Source organism: Populus trichocarpa, chromosome 10 (genome assembly GCF_000002775.5).
Source record: "Populus trichocarpa isolate Nisqually-1 chromosome 10, P.trichocarpa_v4.1, whole genome shotgun sequence".
NCBI lineage: Eukaryota > Viridiplantae > Streptophyta > Magnoliopsida > Malpighiales > Salicaceae > Populus > Populus trichocarpa.
In genome coordinates this window covers 19858826-19883208 of record NC_037294.2, presented here as the reverse complement: position 1 = coordinate 19883208, position 24383 = coordinate 19858826, and the positions used below count along the sequence as shown (strand labels likewise).

Here is a 24383-nt window from a genome sequence, read left to right as displayed (position 1 = left end):
ACCACCCGGCATTAGTTATGTTTCTCCTCGTAGTTAAAAACCAAGCTGACATAAGTAATTTTCTATTTTAATTCTCTCTCCTGAAAAAAGAAAAAAAAACACTCACTCACTCTTGCAGTTGCCGGGAGTTTCTCCGGCGATCTTTCAGGCTAAAGGTACGCTACCAGTCTCACACGTATTTCTCAGTTTTCATGTGTAGTGACCGTCACTATGCATGCCTTTCTTGCTGTGTGTACTTAGTGCGAGTGGATTTTGAACTTTGATGATTACAGTTTTGATAATTTTGAGCTTGTTTGTCTCACTATAATTGTTCAATGTTTTCTCTCTAAACGGTCTTAAATGAATGCTATGCATGATCGAAGTTTGATTTTCATGGTTTGTTAGTTTAAAACGGTTAGGTTTTGGCGTTTGAGTTTGTGCTGCAGATTATCTGAGCTTGATCGTGATCAATGGCGTGAATGAGCGAAACGGCGTAGTAAAGAGTGGCGTGTGTTAGTGAAAGTAGAACTTCGAGTTTCGAGTGGAGATCACCTGAGAACGAGTTTTGTGAGTTGGTTTTAGTCTTGATTCGGCGAGTCTCTGTGAACTTGGCTAACGGCAAAAAATGGTAGGCTTGGAATTTTCTATTCAAGTTTTTGTTTGTTTTATTGAAAATGTTATGTTCAAAGTTTGGTTTCGCTTAGATATGGTGATTGATTATGGTTTTTCAAGTGTTTATATGTTTTGTGATTGTTGTTTGGCTATTTGGTATTAAATTTTGTTACTTATTTTCATATCTGCTTGCCAGATCCTTTACTGTATTTGAATGCTATCTTTCTTTGTTTATTTTGTGTGTGTTTCTGTATTGCAAATTCTTTAAGTATATCCAGCCATGCTGATCCACATTTGGAGATAGTTTTATTGTAACTTCATTTACTACTACAATTTTGTGGAGTGAAGTAGAGGAGGAGGATTATATTATCCTTAATTTTGCTTTGCCTTTACTAAACAAAGACATGAGGGCTATCGTGTTCTTATCACATTAAGATAAGATAGGAGTGGTTAAGGCCTCAAACGGAGCTAGAGATCGGAGCTTTAGGGAAGAATATAGCTGGGAAATCTGGAGTGATCTGAGCTAACAAGTGAGTGTGCTCTGCTCTCCACATTCTTGACCTGGTTTCGGACCCATGGACTCACCTAATGCATTTGTAGCATTTAGGTGCCTGAGGGTTTCTTATCTTAAGTGGGATTCCTCGTCATTTAGAAAAAGTTCTCTGTGAGAATTATCTTAGTAATTAACGAGACATATTTTTTAACAAAGAAACAAATCTTTTCAAGTGAGGGAATCCATTGAAGATACTCACTTGACTGATATTAGGTATATTCCTTCCTAATAAAATTATGTCTCCTGATACAGTCAGAAATTTCCATATATGAGAACCTTTATTCCTTCCTAATAAAATTAAGACTCCTGATATAGTCAGAAACAACCATATATGAGAACCTTTATCCCAAATCAATGCTTATTTCTACTTCCTCACAAGGCCATTTTAGTTGAGAACTTACAAGTTCTATAGTCCAACCTCGTTCCACTTTAAATGTCTTCAAGATTGTGTGACCTGTGCCTTTGGAAGTCTTAATATTTGATTTCCAACATTCAAACATATGCAATGTTCATCAATTCTCCTGCATGGAAGTTGTCTTCAATTTGCAAGGATGGACGTTGATTTGTCTCAGCGAAGAACTAATTTAAAGGCTCATGGCTCAACCAAGGGCATAGTTCATTGGAAAAACTATTCAGCTACAATGAAACCTATAAAGAGAAGTTCGAGGAGAGTGTCAGCCCCTTTTGGAATCCTATATACTTACTGCAATGCTGACTGCAATTTGTAACCATATAAGGTTAGAGCAAGTGCTAAAAGGAGGATGGAGTGAGCAATGGTGTAGGAAGAACAAATTGCGTTGCTTAGAGTTGAATGGAATGACAAATCTGTATTTGAACTTGTCATTTGTTTAAACATGGATTTACCTTCCTAATATGATTAAAATTCAATTGTTCAATGTGCAGCTAAGGGCAACATTCACACATTTATTTCTGTACCTTTTCTTGAGCCTTGACGTTTTCAATAGAGCCTGAAAGAGCATTTATTTCATGGTTACTCAACTATGTCCTTTCATTGTGAATTCAAACTTAACTTCCCATCATAGAAATGTTAAGAATGTTAGTCATTTAATTTAAATGTATTTAAACTTACATTTGCTTTTTTGTTACCGTAATAAATAATAAATTAATCATCCACTAATAAAATCATAGTAAACATGGTACATGGGAAAAAGCACGAAAAGGAAACTAAAACCTAAAATATTTTTTATTGAAGAACTCCTCTTAAAAGAGACAAATCAAACACGTAGGAAAAAGATCCTTAAATAGTTTCGAGTAATCTCAAGCACATGAAGCTTGTGCCATTGTTGAAGGGTTTTTAGGTGTACGCTTGCTAGGTCTTTGTCTGGCCAACACCCTTGAAGAGTTGCCAGTATAATTCTTACGGGCTTGTTAGGCCAATACCATGGCCTTTTGTGTCTTGTTGATGACTTTTGGGAGCCCATGCCTAACCTTTCCTTGAAAAAAAAACCGCCAATCTCAAAGGAGCATCCCAAAAGGTAGTAGGTGGGCTATAAGTTTGTCAACAAAGCATGAGGGTTTAAGGCTACTTGCCAACATTAGGAATAGGGGTGGGGGGCTTCATGATATTAAAGGTCTATTCCATCAAAATCGCTAAAATTCTTCTTCGTGATGAGCGTAGTTCATTTCCATCTATTGAGCAACAACTCAAGAACCAACTGAAAATCAACATCATGGAAGTACATGGTCATAAAGTTTCTCTAGTGATCTTTCAATAAAGAGAGAGGCTCATTGCTTCTTCATCTCATTTATATGTAGCATCAATATGCTAGGATTCTCATTTGTACAAGAATAGAAACTTTCATAGCAACCCAACTTCCTATAGATTCTTCTTTGGAGTAACATTATTGAAGAGGTCTAAAAAGATTTCATCTCATATAACTTATTACTAGAGGTCTTCGACCTCTGACTTGTATGAGCTTTTATGTCTTTGCTAACTATAATGCCATCTATCAGTGGTTACATTTTGTAAAAATCACTTGTTTAGAAATCGTGGCATTAATGTATCCATTACGGTGATGTATTTTGTGTCATGCGCATAATTTTTTGTTCTACTCATATCAAATACTAGTTTCCCAAATATATCCCTTATTTCCGAAAGAAAAGTTGATTTTAACATGTACTTAATATTTCTCATCTACCTCCACAACATGAAATGCATGACGCATAATGGAACGTGCTCTTTTTATGAGGAAAGTCATTCTGATGCTCATAAAGGTTTTATAACAAATCCTTTTCCAATCTTAAAGGAAAAATGGGTAGTACTACTTGCACTTATTGGTGTCGCCCACCTTCAAAGTGATTCTTGTGTACACTACACATGTGCACATCGATGGTGAGTCCCATTTGCACATGCAAACTCTCAAACCCTATAGGTGCTCGTTGGTTGCGAGTGTTGGTTGCATATTTGAAGGGTAATTGCTATAAGTAAATGCACATGAAGGTTTTCCTACACACCTTTTGGCCACCACATAAATTTTAAATGCTTATGGAATACATTTGTATTTGGCTCATTGCATAAAAGGTAGTTTATTATATCTTTCAATTGTTCTTTTTTTGATGAATCTTGTTTTTGGTTTTCATCCCTAAAGAAATGGTATCCAATTTGGAACAAAAAGAAAAACATCACAAACTAGCAACTTTGAGAATGTATTTGTAGTCATTGACAACCTATAATTGTAAGTGCTAGATAATTGATTTACAATAAATGACTTTCAACAATCTTGTCAATGACTTTCAAATTCCAATTGGCCAATATTCAATTGCCTCATCAATAGTTGAACGTGGTCATCGACCAACATGGTGATTGACAATCAATCATTGTTAATACCCAATGGCGTCATAGATGGTGGTGGATGGTGATAGGGTGATTGGTTATTAGTGGTAACTTACCAATAATATATGTAGTTTGAATCCAATTATGATCACTTTTGAGACTTTCAAACAAAATGAGGGCAATGCAAAACAAAACTTAGTGAGCAGTTAAAATTCTTGAGAAAAAAAAGATGTAAACAAAATAGCAAATAAAAACTAAACCGAAATTCAAGTGAGAAAAAGGTGCATAGAAAAAAAAATTAAATTGACACATTTTTTGTAATGTAAAGAGAATATGTACTAAAGGCACCAACCTAGTCTATATAGTCTGTAGGATAAGAAAAAAAAATCAATATTGAAAATTGCCAATTGTACTTTTAGCACTTTCCAAATAAATCATCAACTAAATTAATAAATATCCTTGCTTAATGGAATCCTTTTGGGCCATCCATTCAGCATGCTCATTCCTTCCTTCTTAATCCTGCTACCCGACTTGCCAAAGCACTTTCCTTCCCAGGATGGAATGTCCCCGTCTATTTTACTTGCAAGGCCTTTTTTTTAACAGTTTACTTGATTTCCTTTCCAAATTCTAAATATTTCTCATTGAAATTAGTGTAGTTGGCCTAAATCCATCTACTTTCAACTTAAGAGTTATGATTTATGTTGGCTGTTACTATTACGTAGAGTATTTTCTGACTATTAATACGGAAGAGCATTTATGTAGCATGGCATGGACAAGTTGTTTAGACCCACACCATTGCAATTTGTATTTTCATTCTTGGTCGTGCATGGAATCAGGACAATAATTTAACACCATGCCTTAAGTATTATTGGGTTCAACGTGGAATTTCATCTTCGTGAGTTGTTGTGATTCCCTACAAACCTCTCCGAGGTTTATGTGGATCCCTCTCCTTGTATTTTTTTTTTCAAATAACTTAGAAGTGAACGAATCTTTAAAAACTATCACGAAAGGGATATCACTTATTTGTAGGATTAGCAAAAGGTATAAACACAACCTGCCATTGAGCTACATTAAAAACAAATACTTATGAAAGCCTAAGAAGTCCTCTCATGAGCAAAAGATTGCCTTGTCTTATATGTGGTAACGCATGCCCCAGGCATATGCAAGGACATGAGATTATAGAGAAAGTTTTGAGCTTGTGAATCATTGTTTCTTGGTTTCCAAATCTAGATTTCATCAAAAGTTTGGGAATGAAGATGGCGAGTTTAATACAACATGCACTAGTTTAAAGTACTCACCATGATAACATTGTTGTGGTTGATAGAACATATTCAATCTAAGTTGGCTGTTTGCCAGCTAGGCCTATTATCCGTGTATATGGTGCATATATGGTGCCTGTCAATGGAATAAAATAACACGCTAGCTGATTATAGAATTTGAAGTATGCTCAAAAGATTATTGATGGATCCAAGTTGTGTTACCCACTTTTTTTATTGTCATATACTCTGCCTGGTTCATGCTTAGAAACTTGCTTTTGACTTGGCTTATTGTTGATGTTTGAAAAAAAAAATGTACTTTTGCTTTCATCATGGCTGGACCTTTTCCTGTCATGCCTACTTAAGAAATAAGTTAATATTTAAGAAAGAATGATTACATTAATTAAGCATTGACAGTCAGCTCATGCACTTAGTTCCTTGCTTGGAAATCAGTTCGTTTTCTTGTTTAATTTTACCACTTCAATCGGCCAAGGATATTTTCCTTTGGTCATTTGAGCATTCAGGTGAGGATTTGAGAAAAGTTGTGATATAAAGTTCTATCACTTGAAAGTCGTCTGGAAGATCCATAATATTAGCAGGGCTGCTGAATCTTATCTTAAGTAGGTTAACTTTGAGAAAATTTGTGGATCTAAAATTTCATTGCCTACTATATTCACCTTTTAAATTTAGTTCTTCTAGTTTATATGCATTAATGTGCTTATGATGATTGTAATCCATTATTTACTCAACAAACCAAGCAGAGTTGAACATTGAATATGACCAAAGGGAAAAATGGGAAAGCTTTAGAAAGTATTTTTGAAACGGCATGAAATTGGCCTTGAGGTCTTAAATTGCGTACCATGTTCACTGCAAGTTGACTTCTTTGTCTCCGAAGAAGGCACCCTCTGTGTTATCTGGGCATCTAGTAATAGTGTTAGATTTAGGCTCTAAGATGTGGCTCCCCAAATCTGGACAGCTCTTATCTTGAAAGATTGGTCAAGAAGTTTCATAACAACTACTACTTTTGGGCACCTTGTCAGAGTTCTCACTTCTGTCAATGCCCTCTACCCATTTTATATGTATCAGATTGAGAGAACTTCTGAAAGACCTCTTTTTTCTTTGATTATTTGGGAGCTAAAAGCAAAGTAGAAAGGATCTATGAATCTAAGAATTTAACATTATGGACTGCATGCTTGTATTTTGAAATGGCTATTGATTGATGTGTTTAACTCCAAAGAATAGAGGATCAATAAATTTAAGAATTTAACACATTATGGAGTGCATGCTTTTTTATTTTTTGAAAGTTTCTATTGATTAATCCGCATCTGCCTTTAGTTGTTTGTTTGGCATTATTTCATGTCCCTTTACCCTCTGCAATGCATTTTTGGAATATTGAATCCTCAATTTCTGTTCTTCTCTAGTCCTGTTGATATATGATTGTAACTTGGACGGCTCTTGTTTTTTGGCAGTCTTTCCAGCAGAAAAGCTTTTGGATGACCAGAGATGTGGGGTGTTTAACTGATGGAGATATAGGTTTCGATAATTCCTCAAGAATGGAACCAAAGCGTGGTCATCAGTGGCTTATGGATAGCACTGGACCTGAATTGTTCAGTAACAAGAAACAAGCAGTTGAACCATCTAGCAACAACAGGCCAGTAATGGGAATGTCGCACATGAACATTTCTCCATGGAATAACACTTCCTGCTTCCAGTCGGTTTCAGGGCAATTTAATGACCGTCTGTTTGGGTTTGAACCATTGCGGATTAACAGTGGTAGCAACGTGCCTTCTGCCAGCAATGGAAATATGAACATGGAAAGAAAGGATTTCAATGACCTATATGGCAGCAATTGCTCGATGGGTTTGTCTATGTCTCATAACGTTGAAGATCCCCCTTCATCTTTTAGTTTTGGTGGCCTCAGAAAAGTGAGAGTCAATCAAGTTAGAGACTCAAGCAATGACATTTCTTCATCTGTGGGGCACTCCTATAGTAGAGGAGATGACAATATAATTTCAATGGGTACTGCCTATAATAAGAGGGAGAGCAATGCCATCTCTTTGGGCTCTACTTATAACAATGGGGATGAGAATACCATCTCAATCAGCCCCACATTCAGCAAGGCAGATGGCAGTTTCATTTCAATGGGTCATGCATTTAACAAGGATGATGACAATTTCATATCAATGGGCCAGGGTTATAACAAGGGAGATGAGAGTATCTTATCAATGGGTCAGCCGTTTGACAAGAAGGATGCCAATTTCATAACAATGGGTCCATCTTATGACAAGGAAGATAACCATTTCATATCAATGGCTCTCTCCTACAATAAGGGACATGAGAGTTTCATTTCAATGGGACCCTCCTATGATAAAACGAGTGAAAATTTCATTTTGATGGGCTCCTCATTTAGCAAGGGAGGAGATAATGTCATATCAAACAGTCCAATATATGACAAGGCAGATATTGATATCGCATCCATGACTCCTGCCCAGGACAAGGGGAATTCTGGTATTCTATCCATTGGTCACAACTACAACAAGGGTGACAACAATTCCATTTCTTTTCAAAGCTTTCATGATGAACCTGAGACAAATATGTCTGGCAATGTTATTAGAGGCTATGACCTGCTAGTGAGCAATCAGAACACTGCTCAAACTTCAGAAGTACCGGTTCAGAACAATTTGCCTCAGACAAATGTTGATCCACAATTGAATACCAATACTGCATCAAAGGTCATTGCAAATACACAATTAAATAGTGGTCTGGAAGCTAATTCCAAAACTGATACTGACACCAAGGGTAAAGAGCCAAAGACATCAATCAATGCAGCCCCCAAGAATAAAGAGCCAAAGACAACAATTGATTCTGCATCCAAGAATAAAGAGCTGAAGACATCTAAGAAGATCCCTCCTAACAACTTCCCCTCAAATGTCAAGAGCTTGCTATCAACTGGCTTGCTTGACGGGGTTGCTGTGAAATATGTTTCCTGGTCGAGGGAGGTGAGATTGAAATATTGTGCTTGAGATGTCAATATACATTTAGGAATGATAAATATTTCTTACTGATTATGGTTCCCACATTAACATGCATAACCTTCATCTTGGCAGAAAACTCTTAGAGGAACTATAAAAGGGACTGGGTATTTATGTAGTTGCAAAGTATGCGGCAATAAGGTAGGCAACTCTAAATATAGTCTAGTGTCTTGAAACAAAACTAATGAAATGTTCAAAACTATTTCATGACTTGGGATGCGCCGTGCAGGTTTTGAATGCATATGAATTTGAGCGACATGCTAACTGCAAGACCAAGCATCCCAATAACCATATTTACTTTGAGAACGGGAAGACCATCTATGCAGTTGTTCAAGAACTGAAGAACACTCCTCAGGAGATGCTGTTCAATGCGATCGAAACTGTTACTGGATCTGCTATTAATCAGAAGAATTTCCTTAGCTGGAAAGGTAAGGAGTAGTTTTAGATGAGTTTATGTGACTGCCTTACACAAATACAAGAGATAAATATTAGTTATTTATTCTCTCTCAACAAATTTTCTTCTCTTCTCGTCAGCATCATATGAAGCTGCCACCCGTGAACTTCAGCGCATCTATGGAAAGGAGGAAGTCACTCTACCATCTTGAGATGAAGACCCTGCTTTTAGAATAAGTGAGGTGGTATGTGTTCTGTCCATAGAAGCATATTTCTCTGGTAATTATAGACTTGTTTTGGGATTTCTAATAATTTTGAGAGGAGGAATGTTTCTTCAACTTTTTTATCCTTTCGCTATAAGAATTTAAGTTTTTGTTTTGGACTTATTCTGTTATTGGTAGACTACTGTGTTTGTGCATTCATGACGGGCTAGAGGTGCTTTCTGCATGTTAGTTGATGAAGTTGTGCAACAAGCGTCTTTATACCTCACGCCGTGCTCTATAGAGGCTTGGTTGCAAATATAGGATAGAGTAAATGAACTTTATGGAGATGTGTAGAACTCCAAGGATTTTGACAATGCCTGTAGCTATTGACATACACCATGTCCTATTAGTTGAAGATTGAACGCAAATCCCTACTTTGCATCACCACATGGATATTCTTGTCCAAAGTTCCAAACCTTGTTTCTTAACATGGATGAAACAGCCACGTGCAAGTGTTATAGGACACATGCGCACTCGTGCTTGGACTAATCTAAGCTCACTTGTGCAGTGGAGTAGACTGAGCTATATTCCTGTTTTGACCTTTGGCTTTTCCAGTTAAAAGTAGGCATCTGTCCAATTTAGGTCCAGTTTTGTTGCATGCGGTTTCATTGAAGTGATTGAGAATAACAATTCGTGGTTGAGGAATAGCATTACATAGGCAAAGGGCAAAGGTCTACTGGCTGACTCATGATGGAAGCAGCAGTCCACTGTTTTTTGCTTCCATCACACGAGCACTTGTGGTTTTATTCTAGTTCTGGTGGTAAAGCACAGGTTGATTGTTCAGACTGCTCTAGATCTATCTATAAATCAGTTCCATATGGTTGTTTATTGGGGGAAAAAAACACTTTTGCTTAGTTTTGCTCATTAAAAAATTTGAAGGTCTGTCTCTATTTTGTTTAGGTTTTAACATTTTATTGTAGCAAAAATCTTAGTAATCATTCTGGGAAACCTGTTATTGTTGAGGTCAATTGCTATCTTAACTTCCATCAGAAGTTATACCTCTTGAACAATGAAGCCATGGCGGAATTAGATACAGTAGTAACCATATGTCTATAGGGTATTAGGTTTACTGCTTACATGGAGCTTGCCTAGAAAACTCAGATTCCTTGAGTATACCTAATTTGGTTAGGTTCCTTAAAACAGGTTCATCTGTGGCCCTGTGGGTCCTGCCACATTAGCATTCCTGCAACCAAGTCATGATTAGAAGTCCGTACATTTCCTTCTGTCCTGGCTGTTTGCGCAAATGGTTTGATGTTTGTAGTTTTATCCTTGCATACCTGCCAACGTACCATTTCTCTTTGAAGATGAAAGACCCCAGAATTGCAACCATAACCATGCTTAGAGGATTAGAAGCACACAGAAATACTGGACCCCTTTCCTTGGCCAACAATTCGAGAATGTAATAAGCAGTCTCCTGAGAGTATTCCCTGCCTGGAAAGCATGGAATTGATCAAGGGAGTGATGCTGCTTTAAGTTTAATCCTTGGAGGGGCATGGTATGATGCATAAATATTACACCAAATTATTTAGATTTTGAAGATGATTTTGCTCCAACTTAGAATTTCTTACACCATAGAAAGCAGCTAAAAGTCTGACATCCAAGTATTTAGACCAGATTGCAGTGTTAGCTCGTTCCACCGCAAAGGTTGGTATGCTTTTTCCTCTGTGCCCATTATGCACATTAAAGCAGCAAGGGGGAGCTTAGCTGGGTACGATTTTGGAACCATTGCCTTTAGGGAAGTAATATTGAAAGCATTGTAAGCACTCAGTAATTAATTGAATTTTGCTCGTAGTTATTTATTTTATTAATTATAGGCTCACGATGGTATAACTACAGCCATCATAGTTTTGAATTTTGATGAGTTTTTACTTAATAATAATGAAACTTGGCCAGCTCATACACCCAAACAATCTTAACAGCACCCTTCAAATGATCTTGGATGTGTGCACTGGGTGCAGATTGACAGCGACAAAAATTGCCCTTCTGTGAGCAAATGTGAGTAGCGTTGCTCCTCCAATGTTTACCAGTGTCCCAACCACCTTTGACTGAGCGTGCAGCCTCCTAATATCCACCTCCTCAAGCCTGTAAATCAGCCTTGCCTTCATAGTCTTAGATCAATCACTAACTCATACTACTAACTAATGCACAGATGTGTATTGAAGGTTACCTGAAGATGCAAGCCATTCCAAATGTCATGGCAGGAAGAATATTGCACACGGCAAACACGAAAGGTGGCGGAGGTGATTTTCAGCTGATTGTGGAACAATCAAGAACTGGCCTTGTAAAGGTAACAGATACCAGAATTATGTCAGCAACTGCATAAGTTCTATAAAGAATGTTTAGAGATGATAAATAAATACATCCTGTAGTTTACTAATTTGATTGTCATTACTCAAAGTAGCTTAGTAAGTTTATCTTGGAGAATGTCCACAGAGTCATCTTTGGCCTTGAATTCCTGTTCAGAACTATTAAACCAGGATGATTATAATTAGATTATGCTAATTATTCACATGAAAATACATTTAGAGAAAGACATCAACGAGACCTTTCTAAGACGCGCAAAAGGAGCAATGAGAATAGAGGCAACAGCCATTCTGTAGGCTACTAATACTTGTGGCTTCAACCCTTGATTCAAGTCAAGCTTGACTGGTATAGACATTACTGAGTAGCCACATTGCACCAAATCACAAGCAAATATGGCCTTGCTTGATTAAGCAGGCTACTAAAGGACTCCATAGACATAGCTAGAGTACTTTGCTCTGCTCAATGGTGTACAAGACTGTACTAGCTCGATAGCTAATGCAAGAGAAACTGCTTGTGCCTTAAAGCTCTTTATAGAAGCTTCTTAATTATTATTTTTCTGCCGTTCATTTTTTCACAAGGAGATGAGCATAAAACATCACGTGAATAATCAACTTTTCCGTACCAGGGCAAAACCCAGTACACAAAACATCAAAACCAGATGCTATTTCCTGAAAACGTATCAGGAGAAATTTGTTGCTGGCTAATATTATCTGCGATCATTGTATGTATTAATCTCTCTCTCTCTCTCTCTCTCTCTCTCTCTCTCTCTCTCTCTCACACACACACACACACATCATCATCATCATCATCATCGTATGCATTAACTGGCATCCTCTGCCATTAATTAATATAATTGAAAGAGATTGGAGGAAGTATCCTACCGAGGGAATCGATCATCTTTAAGTAAGACGTTTCAAAATTAGCTAAACATTACTAAATCCTCGACCAACTACTTCAATCAGAACGAATAACACTGATAGTAGAATGCTGCTTGTTGTGAGTAATTACCATTACAAAAGCATTTTTTTCAGTTAACATTTTTTTATGAGTGATTATATTTTTTCGAGGAATAATGCTTTACAACCATTAAAAAAAAATGTACGAAGAAAAAGCCACGAAAATAACCAGAAAAAACCGAGCCAAACCAGAATCGGTCGGTTTGAACCGGTTTTTGTTGTAAAAAAACCGAACCAAAACCGGTCGGTTTGAATTGGTTTCAGTTTTTTTAAAAATAACCAATTTAATTATTTTTTTAATAAAAATCAAACCGAAACAAAAAATAATCACCCCTAATTAATACCAAGCAGCAAGCACCTCCATTCTTGTCGGGTTATGAAGCGTTCAGCAGGCTCTTGAATCTTGACCTAAGTAAGAAAATACAAAATGACGGGAGAGAGCATACTGGTTGTGTGCGGTTGTTGGGCTCTGGGATGCGAGGTCATTGTTTTGGGCCTAGACTAGTTAGAGCCCACCTGTATAGTAAAATGGACTCAACCAAATTGAACCTTTTCTTAGATCCACTTATGTTTCTATTGGCTTGGATTGAAGTGGCCCATTGATAATCTAGCCCAATTGCCTTCTGTAAATGGACAGTATGGGCTCATATAACACAGTAGTTCACCGTTTTCATTTCAGAAAGATCCTCTGCTTAAAACTAGTTTTAACAATGCTAGTACAACTCTCTCTTATCAATTGGGGTAGATTGGAGTGCCTTTAGCTAGATTGGGTGTAATTACATTGCAGAAATGGTAAAGAGAGCAAGGTGTAGCATAACTTGATGACACAAAATCAACACGGGCTAAGAAATTGTTTTTTTTTCCCTTCTAGAAATCTATTGACTAATTAAAATATATTGGTGGAAATCAATGATAATATGTAGGTGAAATTAGAAGAAAAAAATCATGATAAAAAAATACAACAAAAAATATTTTTCTAAAGATTGAAAAGGAAAAGGATGTGTTGATTTGTGAAAAACCCCTCAACAAGAACCATCCAAATAAGCATTATACACACACACACACACACTCTTTCCATGAACAGTTCCGTAATTGGATGGTCATGAGCTTTTTTTTATTATTTAAAAAAACTTCAACCCTTTATTTAGGTAGGCGTGCTTTATACTGTGGTGTGTGTATAATGTTTTTTAAATATTTTTTATTTGAAAATATATTTAAATAAAAAAATCAGATTTTTTTTTATTTTTGATATCTGCACATCAAAACTATCAAAAAAACAAAAAAAAAATATTAATTTAATATATTTTTTAAAGCTAAAATATTAAAAAAAACACCTAAAAATAAAAATAAAAGTAGATTATTCATGTGATCACGCAGCTGCTAATTATACCTCTTCTTGTTTTTTTCGAGTCTTCATCTGCTAATAATTATCACAATGCTAAATTAAAGAACAAAACAACAAAGAAATTTTTTGATTATCCAATCGTTTCATTCTTTTAATCTCTTAATACAGCAGCAAACCTACTCGTTATAAGGAGGAAGGTCGGGGCAACGAGCAACGACCTCCACTAATTAAGCGAGCACTAAAGAGTGGTGATCGAAAGGAGAAATTTAGACATTGTCTTAATACTAACCAGAAAAATAAATCTTAATTAATTGTGGTTATAACATGGTAGAATTTTTAGATATTCATGACATCTCCGCAAGGAAAAATACAAAAAAATAATAATAATAATTCTTAGTTGAAATATCAATATGGCAATTTCGCATTGATATAAGCTTGGTTGAGAATTACAACGAAGCCCAGATTATGAGCGATAAACTGTATCCTTTCGAAGTTGCATAATTCCTTCAATCAGATTCATCGTTAGGTCTAACTTTGGTAAGATCTAGAGCAACAAAATCTTGATTCAAGGTCTCCGTCCTCTCCTGCGTTTTGGTAGCCATTTGTGTAGCACTTGCTGCCACCTTATGATCATTGCTTGAATTGGATGGAGGTTCATCCTTGCTTTTGCCCCACAACACTAGATATAGCCCAGTAACGATGACAACTGCTCCAAAAACCCTACAAAGACAGTGGTCTCTTCAATTAGCCCGCAGCCGAAAAATTCTTGGAGTAACGTTTTTAATTTATTACTTCCCATTTTTTTAATTTTTTTTTTTTGTAAGAGAATTTTGCCAACATGCCTAAGTTAAAAGTTTGACAATGTATGACCCCATGTCTCACTACTGATCGGTGGAAGTTTCCGAGTGTTTTTTTATTATTATTATTACAAGGAAAAGGTTTGGACTCGAGATCTCTCAGGGAAAAATAACCTTATTGCCTAGATGTTCATTGAATCAACCTATGATATACACGACTGTTAGCTCAGCAATACTTTAATTCCTTACCTTCCCAAGTATAATATCTCTTTCAAGAAAAAAGAGCCTAAAATGGCAACGATAACCATGCTTAAAGGATTGAAGGCAGTCACAAAAACAGGTCCTCGACGCTTCATAATCAATCCTTGGACATAATAAGCAAGCCCAGAACAGAATACGCCCTGTATTTTAATATCATAAAGCCAATAAAGGAAAATGAAATCAATATTCTTTAATTCTCAACTCAACTGGAAAAACAAATTAAAATAATTTAAAAACTTTTAATAAATTATAACTCAAAAGGAAAAAGAAAGATGTTGTTAATTAGAATTAAAGATTACTTACGCTATAAACAGCAGCCAATAGTTTATAATCCAAGGCTATCGACCAAGCTGAGGGATTTCCTCTTTCCATTACAACTGCTAACACAGTACCTTCTATAGTTCCCATGAAACATATCCAAGCCGTAAGGGAGAGCTCAACTGGGTATGATTTTAATGTTATTGCCTGTAAATAAAATGAAATAAAACATAATTCTTACCGATAAGAATGGCCCCACGAAAATAATTAGCTATGGTATACTAAGACGGAATTAATTAAGACTATAAGGTAGTTTTTCTTGGTAGCTAGATAATCTTGTCATCGATATATTCTTCATGTCATGCTAGTTTTGGATGGCAACAAAGACTTTGGGGATGTATTGAAATGTGTTAATAATTATTTTTAATTTTTTTTTTAAATATATTAAAATAATATATTTATTTTACTTTTTAAAAATTAGTTTTGACATTAATACATTAAAACGATCTAAAAATATAAAAAAAATAATTTGAAATAAAAAAAAATTAAATAAAATTTAATTTTTTTAAAATATTTTTAAAATATAAAAATAAATGGAATTCGTTAAAAAAAATTAATTACCCGAAGATTTTTTTATTAATGATTACGTAAATGTTTTTGATCTGATATGATATATATTAATTGCAAAAGGTCAAATCACCTGGAGAATTATGAAGCTAGCCCAACAGGCACAACCTGTGGTGATCATAAGAGCACCCTTAATAGGATCCTGCTTGGTTAATCCACCTGTAGATGCATGTTGATCATACCCTTTTGTCCACGGCAAATCCAACTGGGTCCCCTTGACAAGAGTCATAAGCATAGCCCCTCCCACTGTGACTATGGTCCCAATTATCTTTGCCTGGCTATGCATTTTCCTTATGTTAACCTTCTCAAGCCTACGAAATCATAAAAACAAAACCTTACTATATATATATATATAAATAGCTAGATATAAAATAGTTAGTATATACGGCCCTCATATGTATTAATGCACATATAATTTGCGCGAGGGTCATGCCTACAGATTAACAAGCAAGTTGTGGCTGATGCACTACCTCAAGGCCCAAGCCATCAAAAATGCAAAAGCCGGAAGAATATTGCACATGGCAGAAGCGAAAGTTGCTGTGGTATATTTCATGCCAGTGTAGTACAAGTTCTGGTCAATCGTTGGCCTGCACAATATTTATTACAGTTTAACAAGGTTGAGGAGAGAAAAAATGCTGGAACAAGCTTGTAAGAGGTAATTAAATCAAGATTCTCACTCCAACAAGCCCATTAACATTATCTTGAAGAAGATGGAGAGAGTCATCTTTGGCCTGACTTTCCTGCATAAAATATTGGTGAATATATAGATGGTTAGTTATTAATTAATTATATCATATATTTTTTTGGTTAAAAAATGATAATTTTTAATATCAATTAAGCTATCGCTTAGTACTGGCGTATATTTATGATAGAAAGGACCCACAGAAACCCCATACCTATCAAAAATAAAGGCAAATGGAGCTATGACAATGGTGGCAACGGCATGCCGGTAGACTACCAATACATGCTGGCTCATCCCTTCATTTAGGGCATGCTTAGAAATTATGGACATGCCTGCATAGCCAAACTGCATAAGTACCACAGCCAGAAATGGCTTTGCCTTATCATAAGGCGAATCCGAGGACTCTGTTGCCATGATGATTGTTCTTCTCTCTCTCTCTCTCAAGATGTCGTTCTCTTTCTCCACACAACGCAAAGAGCTTATGAGTTAAGTGAGGATGGGATAGCTTGGTTATATAGCGTTTTTCACTGATCAATGCAATATCCACACGTCTTTAGTTTGTTTAAAGTCTAGGGACTCCACTAACTAATCTTATTACGAAAGACCACCTTAATTTGGTTTCCATTACAACCTGAAAACCAGCAGTCATTTTAATTACACAAAAAATACATATATCAAACAGTACCATTAATGTTGCTGACTAAGGATAGGAAGAAAAGAGGGCTGAACGCAACAAGCAAAACAATACCTAGGAAAGTGGTGGGGTTTACTTAAACGTAACCTTTGCCTTACAGCATTTTTTTTGGGGGGGTTCAAGGTTATGGGATGGGATGGGATTTGATTTGTTGCTGAGTTTTTGTCACCTTTCCATTTTCCGTTACAATGCTTTCGCCAAACAAAATATATATTCGCAGCTTTCTGGAAAACAATAGCTTAGCTAGCTAGCATGTAAAAAGAAGAAAACATATGCAGCTAGCTAGCTCGAGGATAAATAATAATAATAATAATACTGTGGATGTTATTATTTGTGACTAGACTGATGTTGCTTATACTGGGTACGTTCTCATTCTCGTTAATTGGATAGCTAGACAAATCAATTCCTTATATATATATATATATATATATCACTCAGAACTTGATAATTAATTTGGTGAGTCGTGACCTAATATTCCATGATTGAATAGTTTAATCTATACTTGGAATTTAATTAGCAAGATTTACCAGTGAGAGATGAGGTCAAGATATGATGAGAAGCATTTATGGCCTCAAACGTGGATGGTGGGGGTCGGGATTAGTGGCTCTAGCTAGACTAAAGAGTGAACAGAGCCATTTTGTTTCACCTTTCCACTATATATATATATATCTTTTCTATCATGGTGGCCATATTTTACTTATTTTCAGTAACAAATTGCAATCCATCTCATACTCAAATAATTCCATGCTGCCACGAAGTGATTTGCCTCTAAATAGGAACCAGCACCTCCTTCATATTTCCGTGTCTTGTCATGATGTGATTTAACCATTTTAATTACATGTTATTTAATTCAGATTTTTTTGCTGAATCCAATAGGAATTTATCTTTTATTTAATCAGATCATATATAAATATAGCTAGTATGGTTGAGAAAATCATACTGAATTCCACTTGTAGTAGATTTTGTTACCACTTCATCCGATTACTATATATCGAGACTACTTTTTGAAAGCACTATGCAGAATTACAGTTTCATATAGCTAGCTAGCTAAAAACCGGCCATATATATATATATATATATATATATACCTGTAGTCAACTCCATTTCATGCACCATTAAGTAATATTTTAATTTTATCTGATTTTCTTGAGGGAGAATTTACTTTTCTCTTTAGTAACTTCCAACTCATTCGATGCCCACAATATATATTGTAAAACTGCAAATGCGGTCCACATGCAAGCAGACCAAAAACTTTGTTCCTAATTAAAGACAGAAAACAAATTAATGGTTTTAATTCGTGCTGAGTTCGATCACCATCTGGGAGCCCATGTTAATGATGCTGATCTGTATCTCACCAAGTCACCATTATTATTAGCTCAACACTTACTAAGAACTACGATTAACTAAAGAAACGACTTGGTTCTTGATGACATTCGTTAGGGTTCTTGATAAACCAATTACGATGAGCTCAAGTTCTTGCTGTGTGAAAATCGGTGAATTCACTTTTATAATTATTGCCTTCTAAGATCGATGGATATCCATCTTGCCAAAAACAAAGAAAGAAAGAAACTTCTCTGATGCATTCCCATTAATTTCAAGTCGACCTCGCGCGGCAAGTGCAATCAGCTAGCTAGCAACAAACATAGAGATCAATTTCATTTGAGACTCATAAATAATTAATTGACCTACGTAATCATATCTATAAGACTCCAAATATAGTTAAAGCAGTACGTAGCATTTCCTCCAAGGCATGTCAACACCCCAATGATATATATAGTTCTTTCCCGAATATATATACATCTTTCTTGTACGTCTACCTTATGAGCTAGCTAGCTAGCAACCAGCCACTCCAAGTCTACAATATGATTGATATGCTGATAAAATCCAGGACTGTTGCAAATCCAAGCAAACTTCATACACGTATTCCAGACAGCTCGAAACATTATTGTGCCATGTGCATGCATGCAGATATTGGCAAGTAATGTTCATTTTTAGTTTCGAAGAGGACACAGCTCTGTGACAGACGGAAAGCTTTACTTGTTGTTTGCCATATCCAAAATGAAGTCATGAATCATTTTCCTTTCACGTGGTAGTGCCATCTGCCTTTTCATTTCAATAAATAAATAAATCTTCCTAGATAGATGTCATTTCATTAGTGTGTGATATACATGAGGCGATCTGAAGGGGTTGGTGTCGTCTCACGTGACTTCTAACGCAGCACCAGCACGTAAGAAAAGGCCTTGAGATCAGCCCATCGGTATTTGACCACCTGTGTTGCTTGTATCTGACGTGTCGTCTCCGTCTGTTCATGGGCCTCTTGTTTGGTACCAGGTAATCAAGTTCGGCTTATTATCGCTGGTGGGTCCAAAAGAACAAAAAAAATAACTAAATTATAAAGAGATTTAAGAGTTCGGGGACCGAATATAAGTTTCTGAAACAGTATGGACTAATTAATTAGTTAGTTTTGTTAATCCAGAAAGTCGAAAGGCCCAATTACAGGCCCAATAGTGGAGAAGGCGACTAGTACCTGGAAAATTAATCAAGTATGCAGTCCAAGGAGACCGTGCATGGACCCCTGCCAATGTATTTGATATCCTCCCAGGATCCTCCGCCCATCGCTTTCATAGCTGTGCAAAGACGGGGTGCAGTGTAACTGTAAGCACCGGTGTTCATCGGCTCTTCCTGGCAATTCCTGTAGGGTAAATCTTTACATGTTTAATAAAGATGATTTCAGCCTTGTACTCCTTAGAATTCCCACCCGCATTTGAATCTATTGGGGATTCCAATTACTGAAAGCATGCTACATTTCTGGATCTTCCTAGATTTACTATAGCCTGTAGCACTTCTCAGTGCATGATGGAGAAAACCAACTTCTATTTGTTCTCCAAAGAAAATTATAGCCATCCAGTTGAAACATAGAGGATTGACGAGCCATTTCCTTACTGTATGGGCAACCATTTTCCTGTGATTGAGAACATACTTGGATAACGCCTCAGTCCTCGTTGGACGAGGTCATATGGGAAGGGGCAAAGCTGTTCTAACCTACAAATTGCAATGTCTTTGCCATCGACCCTTTCCCGCTCTTCATCAAGCTCATAATAAACCTGCAATATAGTTAAAGAATTTATAGAACTTGCCATGCACAGCTGAAATCATCGAACGAATACAAGAAAAGGGGCAACATTTTTTCGACAAAGGTACAACGTATTTCACAGAGGTGCTCGTCTAGTAGTCCAGCACTTGTAAGAAAAGGGAAGGAAATTATTCTTATTCATCATTAGAATTCAAAAGTAAAACAAGAACACCTTTCCAGAGCAAAGAACCAATCGTCTGATGCCTTCCTCTAGATCAGAGTGGTCATTCCGGTCCTTTATAAGTTGCTTGAATTTGGTGCCCTGCTTACCAAAACCTGGATGGCCTTCAACACCATCGAATTCAGAAAGATTTGATTTGCACAACTTGTGTCGAAGAAGGCTTTTTGGTGACATGACTACCAGAGGCTTACGGAAACCCCCGTGTATCTGGGAGATGGAGCCACAAATAAGAAGGAACCCTAAAAAGTTAACGTAAAAGACAAGATTATTCATAAATCATAACCAGATCTTGCACTCTCACCTGGCGTCGCAAAACATGGAAGTAGTTGGCTGGAGTGGTGACATCCACGACCTGCCAATTGCTTTCTTGTATCTGTTTTTTTAGAGTTGGTTCCATCTGAGGCATAACATAAGGGTTGATATCACTCATCTGCCATAAGATTTGAAACCATTAGTAGTTCCGTAGTTGCAAAAACCAAATGCTATCCTGAAGGAATGCAGATTAATGATCTAAATGCAAAATAAAATATCTACTCTTTTGGAATGTGATGGGCCACCAAAAAAAAACAGCTTCCTGTCAGAATGTATTGCTTAGGGAACGAGCAGAGGGTTTTCCTTGGCAAACTTAAGAAATCACTAAGAAAGATCGCATTATATCAAAGAAAAAACCTGCAAGCTTACACGGAATGAATAAATAACTTTTGTAGAAACTTATCTTATGAAGGGCTAATTCAGTTTTAATGTGAGTTGTTTCAGCATTTCCCTAAACTGACTTTAAGAGAATCCAAACAGACCAAGCAAACAATGATTGTAGATAAGGCAGATGCAAGGTCGGCATACAGGATTCAAAAAGGAGATATTTGAATGTTTAGAACAGATTCTTGAAGCAATATACGAAACATATCCTTTGCTGAGTTTGTACCTCAAGGAAACGCTCCAATCGAGCACTTGAATGTTCAGAACCCCTGGCCATCATAACCATGAGGAAGTAAAAGAACAAGCCCATTTTGACGCAGCCACTTGCCTCATCAGCACTCAAGAACTGATCAAATATCACTTGAGCACCATTAGAAAAGTCACCGAATTCAATTCAAATCCAAGAACAACATACTCTGAAAGAGAGCTGCTCACAGGAACACATTGCTCATGTTTGAACTTCATATATCACAACTATACACAATTAGATGAGAAATGTCAAGAGCTGCAGTCTACAAGAAGGGAGGGATAAAGTTGCTACAACAACATGCTTTTACTGAAAAAAGAAAGGCACTAATATAAGCGGGATTGTTAGACTTTGTCCAGAATAGACATGTAGTGGCATATCACTATATCTCATCTCAAAAGTAAACAATCCGATCCATTAGATTGATTTCACAATAAAAGTTTAGAAGCAGTTGGGAAACGATTCGTAACAATCCAGGATTTTTATAAAATAAATAAATAACTTACACCTCATTTGGAATTGGAGTAATAAACACAATAAGCTCCAATTCGAAGATTCACCAAAGATGAGGACTTGGAACACATTCAAGTGCTTGCAGAAAAACTAAACGCGCAAAAGTTTCAAATGTTACCTGTTGCTCACAGTAAACATCTCCTCGTTTTGTCCCTTCATAATATGGTCCTGAGGGCAATACTCCCTCCCCGTCTCCTGATCATGAACCATAGCATGCCGATGACTGAATGTACCTCTTTCAACATCCTGACCACTGAGTCAAATATGGCTACCTTCTACTAGCAATGTTCCAAAAGCAAGTGCTTCTGCAAGTGCCCAGTCAATGCCTTCCCCTGTCTCAATCATCCGTGCTCGATCATCATAAACCTTTTTTACTTGGTAGTGAGACTAGAAATTATCTGGAAGGACTGTGATTGCTTTGCCCACTCTCTTCAACAACTCTGGTTGGACCCTGTAACAGCAAGAAGTTTCAATATAGAGCTAGAAGGCACAAAAGCTAGAGAAAACTGGCAAACAAATTAATAACATACCCTGTGTTTTGGATACGTGCAAGCTGTTCAGGCGACTTGAAACCAGACCAATGAGATGATAGCCAGTCTCTTCGGTGAGGAACATAATCTTTTCTGTTCAAGAATTCTTCGTTGAGTATTAAATTCACCTTTTTGTGTATGTTATCAATATCTTCTTGAGTGACATCTCCAGATTATAAAAGTTTGTTTTGGTATACATCGAGAGACGAAGGATGTTTCTGAATGACCTGTTACCACAAACTCCAACTCAGTAACATAGTCCTGAAATATCCAGCAATGAGAATAAATGGGAGAAAAGCTGTGACGGGGAGAAATATAAGAGCCAGAGTAAATATTATCACAGATTGTTTCTCAAATCAACCAAAATAATTTGTTCTAGACAAAAGGAACATAAATATGATTCCTTATACATTTTAGGCTGTGTGAAAAGTGGCTCATCAATCTCATTATGCCCAAATCGATGATAACATACTATATCAACCACCACATCTGAAATGAATGTCTGGCGCCACTCTGCTGCAAGCTTACAGACCATAACAACCGCCTCCATATCGTCTCCATTTACGTGAGAAATGGGTGCGTTGAAGGCCTTGGCAGCATCAGTGCAATACTGTGAAGATCTACTAGACTTTGGATCCGTAGTGAAGGCTACTTGATTATTCACTACTACGTGTACAGTACTACAGTCCCACCGGTAGTGTAGTTAGGAAGTGCGCTAAGATGTAGAGTTTCATATAATACACCTTGCCCGGCAAAGCTGCCGTCCCCATGGATCACGACAGCCATATTCTTAGTCCTGTCAACATCATTAGTGTAATACTGCTTTGCTCTGGTTTTTCCAAGGACAACGGGGTCAACAGCTTCCAAGTGGCTTGGATTTGCGAGCAAAGATAAATGAATTCTACTCCCACCTCTAGCTGGTCTATCATAAGAAGTTCCCAAATGATATTTAACGTCACCAGTACCTGTGTAAAGCCCAATCTCATCGACAGGCTTTGCATTATAGTCAAACTCGATGAATATCAGGGCAAGTGGTTTCCTGGAAACATTGCCTAAGACATCCAACCTTCCTCTATGAGGCATTCCAACAACTATATTCTCAACTCCAAGATCTGAGGCCCTATCGAACATCTTCTTCATCCCAGGGATTAAAGCCTCCCCACCTTCGAGCCCAAATCTTTTAGCTGCTTTCATTTTAGTGGCCAGGAAATTCTAAATTTGTGTACTCCACGTCAGCCTATCAAGGAAAACCTCACGCCGCTCCCTATTGTATGTCATTGGTGTTGATGTTTCAATCTTTTCCCTTGACCAGTTGCATTTTTCTTTATCAATGATGCGCATATAATCATAACCGATGCTCCCACAGTAGGCCTGCTCGAATCTAGTTAATATGGACCGCAGGGTCATTACTGGACGATTGTCAGCTAAAAAACCAGGCACGTTCCACATTCCTATAAAGAATCCCTGTCAAGATCAGTTTCAGTAAACCCATGAAAAGCAGGGTCCAAATTATCAGGGATTTCCCTTTCTTCCAAACCCAATGGATCTAACTTGGCTTTCATGTGGCCATTAACCTAGTAAGCTTTAATCAGCAACAGCAAACGCATACTCTCTTGTATTGTTTGGCCTGTAACTCCAGTTGATGTTGCTGTCTGTCCTACAAAATTCCTAAAGAAATTGTCCCATGACTCGCCCACGCTATCCAGGTCAGCTTCCCGGGCCTTTTGAAGCTCTTCTATGTACACACTACTCGTGCCTTCTAAAAAATTACATGTTAGTCTGGAGAGAGGCACAAGAGGAGGGACGAGTGCAGTGTTTGCAGTCGCTCTAAAGATTGTACTGTGAAAAGTCGGATTCCTCGAGGGCATGGCCTGCCTTCCTGTCAAATATGATCCACCCTGGGACAGAGTTTTCCTGATGGGAACCCTTGCCACACGACAACCTGCTCTAAACCACCCCATACTGATGGATTCAAAAGTATCGGAGAGTGACAGCTGAACGAAGATTGCACCTCCCAAGCTCAAGCCTCTGCCATTAGCATCAGCATTTTGTTTCTTAATAGAGTCCTGTATAAACAAATCAGGAATACTTGTAAGGCAAAATCTCAAACGCCGTAACTCAAAACGCTTAACAATACAGATTCCCTAAACCTTCATGCTTCAACAGATTGAAAATGCTAGAAAAGCTACTATGCTAATAAAAAAGAAAAGAAAAATGAGCTTCAAGAGGGAAAACAACGCATCAAAAATCTCGTTTAAAGTGGACAATAAAAAACAG

General features: G+C 37.0%; 2 protein-coding genes, 1 long non-coding RNA gene and 2 pseudogenes across 9 annotated transcripts; 1 reads left to right on the top strand and 4 right to left on the bottom strand.

Moving 5' to 3' along the window:
- On the top strand, positions 1-11334 carry LOC7489593 (uncharacterized). 7 transcript variants are annotated; one of them, XR_002984426.2, is made up of 8 exons: positions 13-155; positions 426-607; positions 6664-8193; positions 8302-8367; positions 8456-8654; positions 8761-8864; positions 10841-10966; positions 11045-11334. XR_002984426.2 is itself a non-coding variant. In XM_024610975.2 (7 exons), the coding sequence occupies exons 2-6, from the start codon at positions 605-607 to the stop codon at positions 8829-8831; spliced, it is 1869 nt and encodes a 622-aa protein (XP_024466743.2). In that variant the 5' UTR covers positions 13-155; positions 426-604; the 3' UTR covers positions 8832-8864; positions 11084-11334. The 7 variants fall into 7 exon arrangements, 6 of the variants coding, with proteins under 6 accessions (XP_024466738.2, XP_024466743.2, XP_024466741.2 ...); XM_024610975.2 differs by lacking the exon at positions 10841-10966 and having other exon boundaries at positions 11084-11334; XM_024610973.2 differs by lacking the exon at positions 10841-10966.
- Positions 10017-11897, bottom strand: LOC112328977 (WAT1-related protein At5g13670-like; annotated as a pseudogene).
- A 1987-nt stretch (positions 11898-13884) lies between these two features.
- Positions 13885-16597, bottom strand: LOC7489592 (WAT1-related protein At2g39510). The gene is made up of 7 exons (XM_002315207.4): positions 16327-16597; positions 16108-16170; positions 15901-16017; positions 15504-15741; positions 14849-15010; positions 14534-14685; positions 13885-14207 (listed from the first exon to the last, which is right to left on the bottom strand). Exons 1-7 carry the CDS (start codon positions 16524-16526, stop codon positions 13994-13996), a joined length of 1146 nt encoding a protein of 381 aa, XP_002315243.2. The 5' UTR covers positions 16527-16597; the 3' UTR covers positions 13885-13993.
- Positions 16598-18522: 1925 nt separating this feature from the next.
- LOC127905910 (uncharacterized) lies at positions 18523-19880 on the bottom strand. The gene is made up of 2 exons (XR_008060447.1): positions 19334-19880; positions 18523-19161 (listed from the first exon to the last, which is right to left on the bottom strand). It is a non-coding gene; the product is annotated as an uncharacterized LOC127905910 (long non-coding RNA).
- Positions 19881-22416: 2536 nt separating this feature from the next.
- On the bottom strand, positions 22417-24286 carry LOC18102733 (uncharacterized; annotated as a pseudogene).
- Between the last annotated feature and the right edge of the window lie 97 nt (positions 24287-24383).

Coding starts and splice junctions, on each gene's coding strand:
- LOC7489593 (XM_024610975.2), top strand. Junction 8,194..8,301: donor ATGTTTCCTGGTCGAGGGAG/GTGAGATTGAAA, acceptor TCATCTTGGCAG/AAAACTCTTAGAGGAACTAT. Junction 8,655..8,760: donor GAATTTCCTTAGCTGGAAAG/GTAAGGAGTAGT, acceptor TCTTCTCGTCAG/CATCATATGAAGCTGCCACC.
- LOC7489592 (XM_002315207.4), bottom strand. CDS start 16,526: ATGGCAACAGAGTCCTCGGATTCGCCTTATGATAAGGCAAAGCCATTT. Junction 15,742..15,900: donor TTGATGGCTTGGGCCTTGAG/GTAGTGCATCAG, acceptor ATGATTTCGTAG/GCTTGAGAAGGTTAACATAA. Junction 14,686..14,848: donor TATTGGCTGCTGTTTATAGC/GTAAGTAATCTT, acceptor ATTAAAATACAG/GGCGTATTCTGTTCTGGGCT.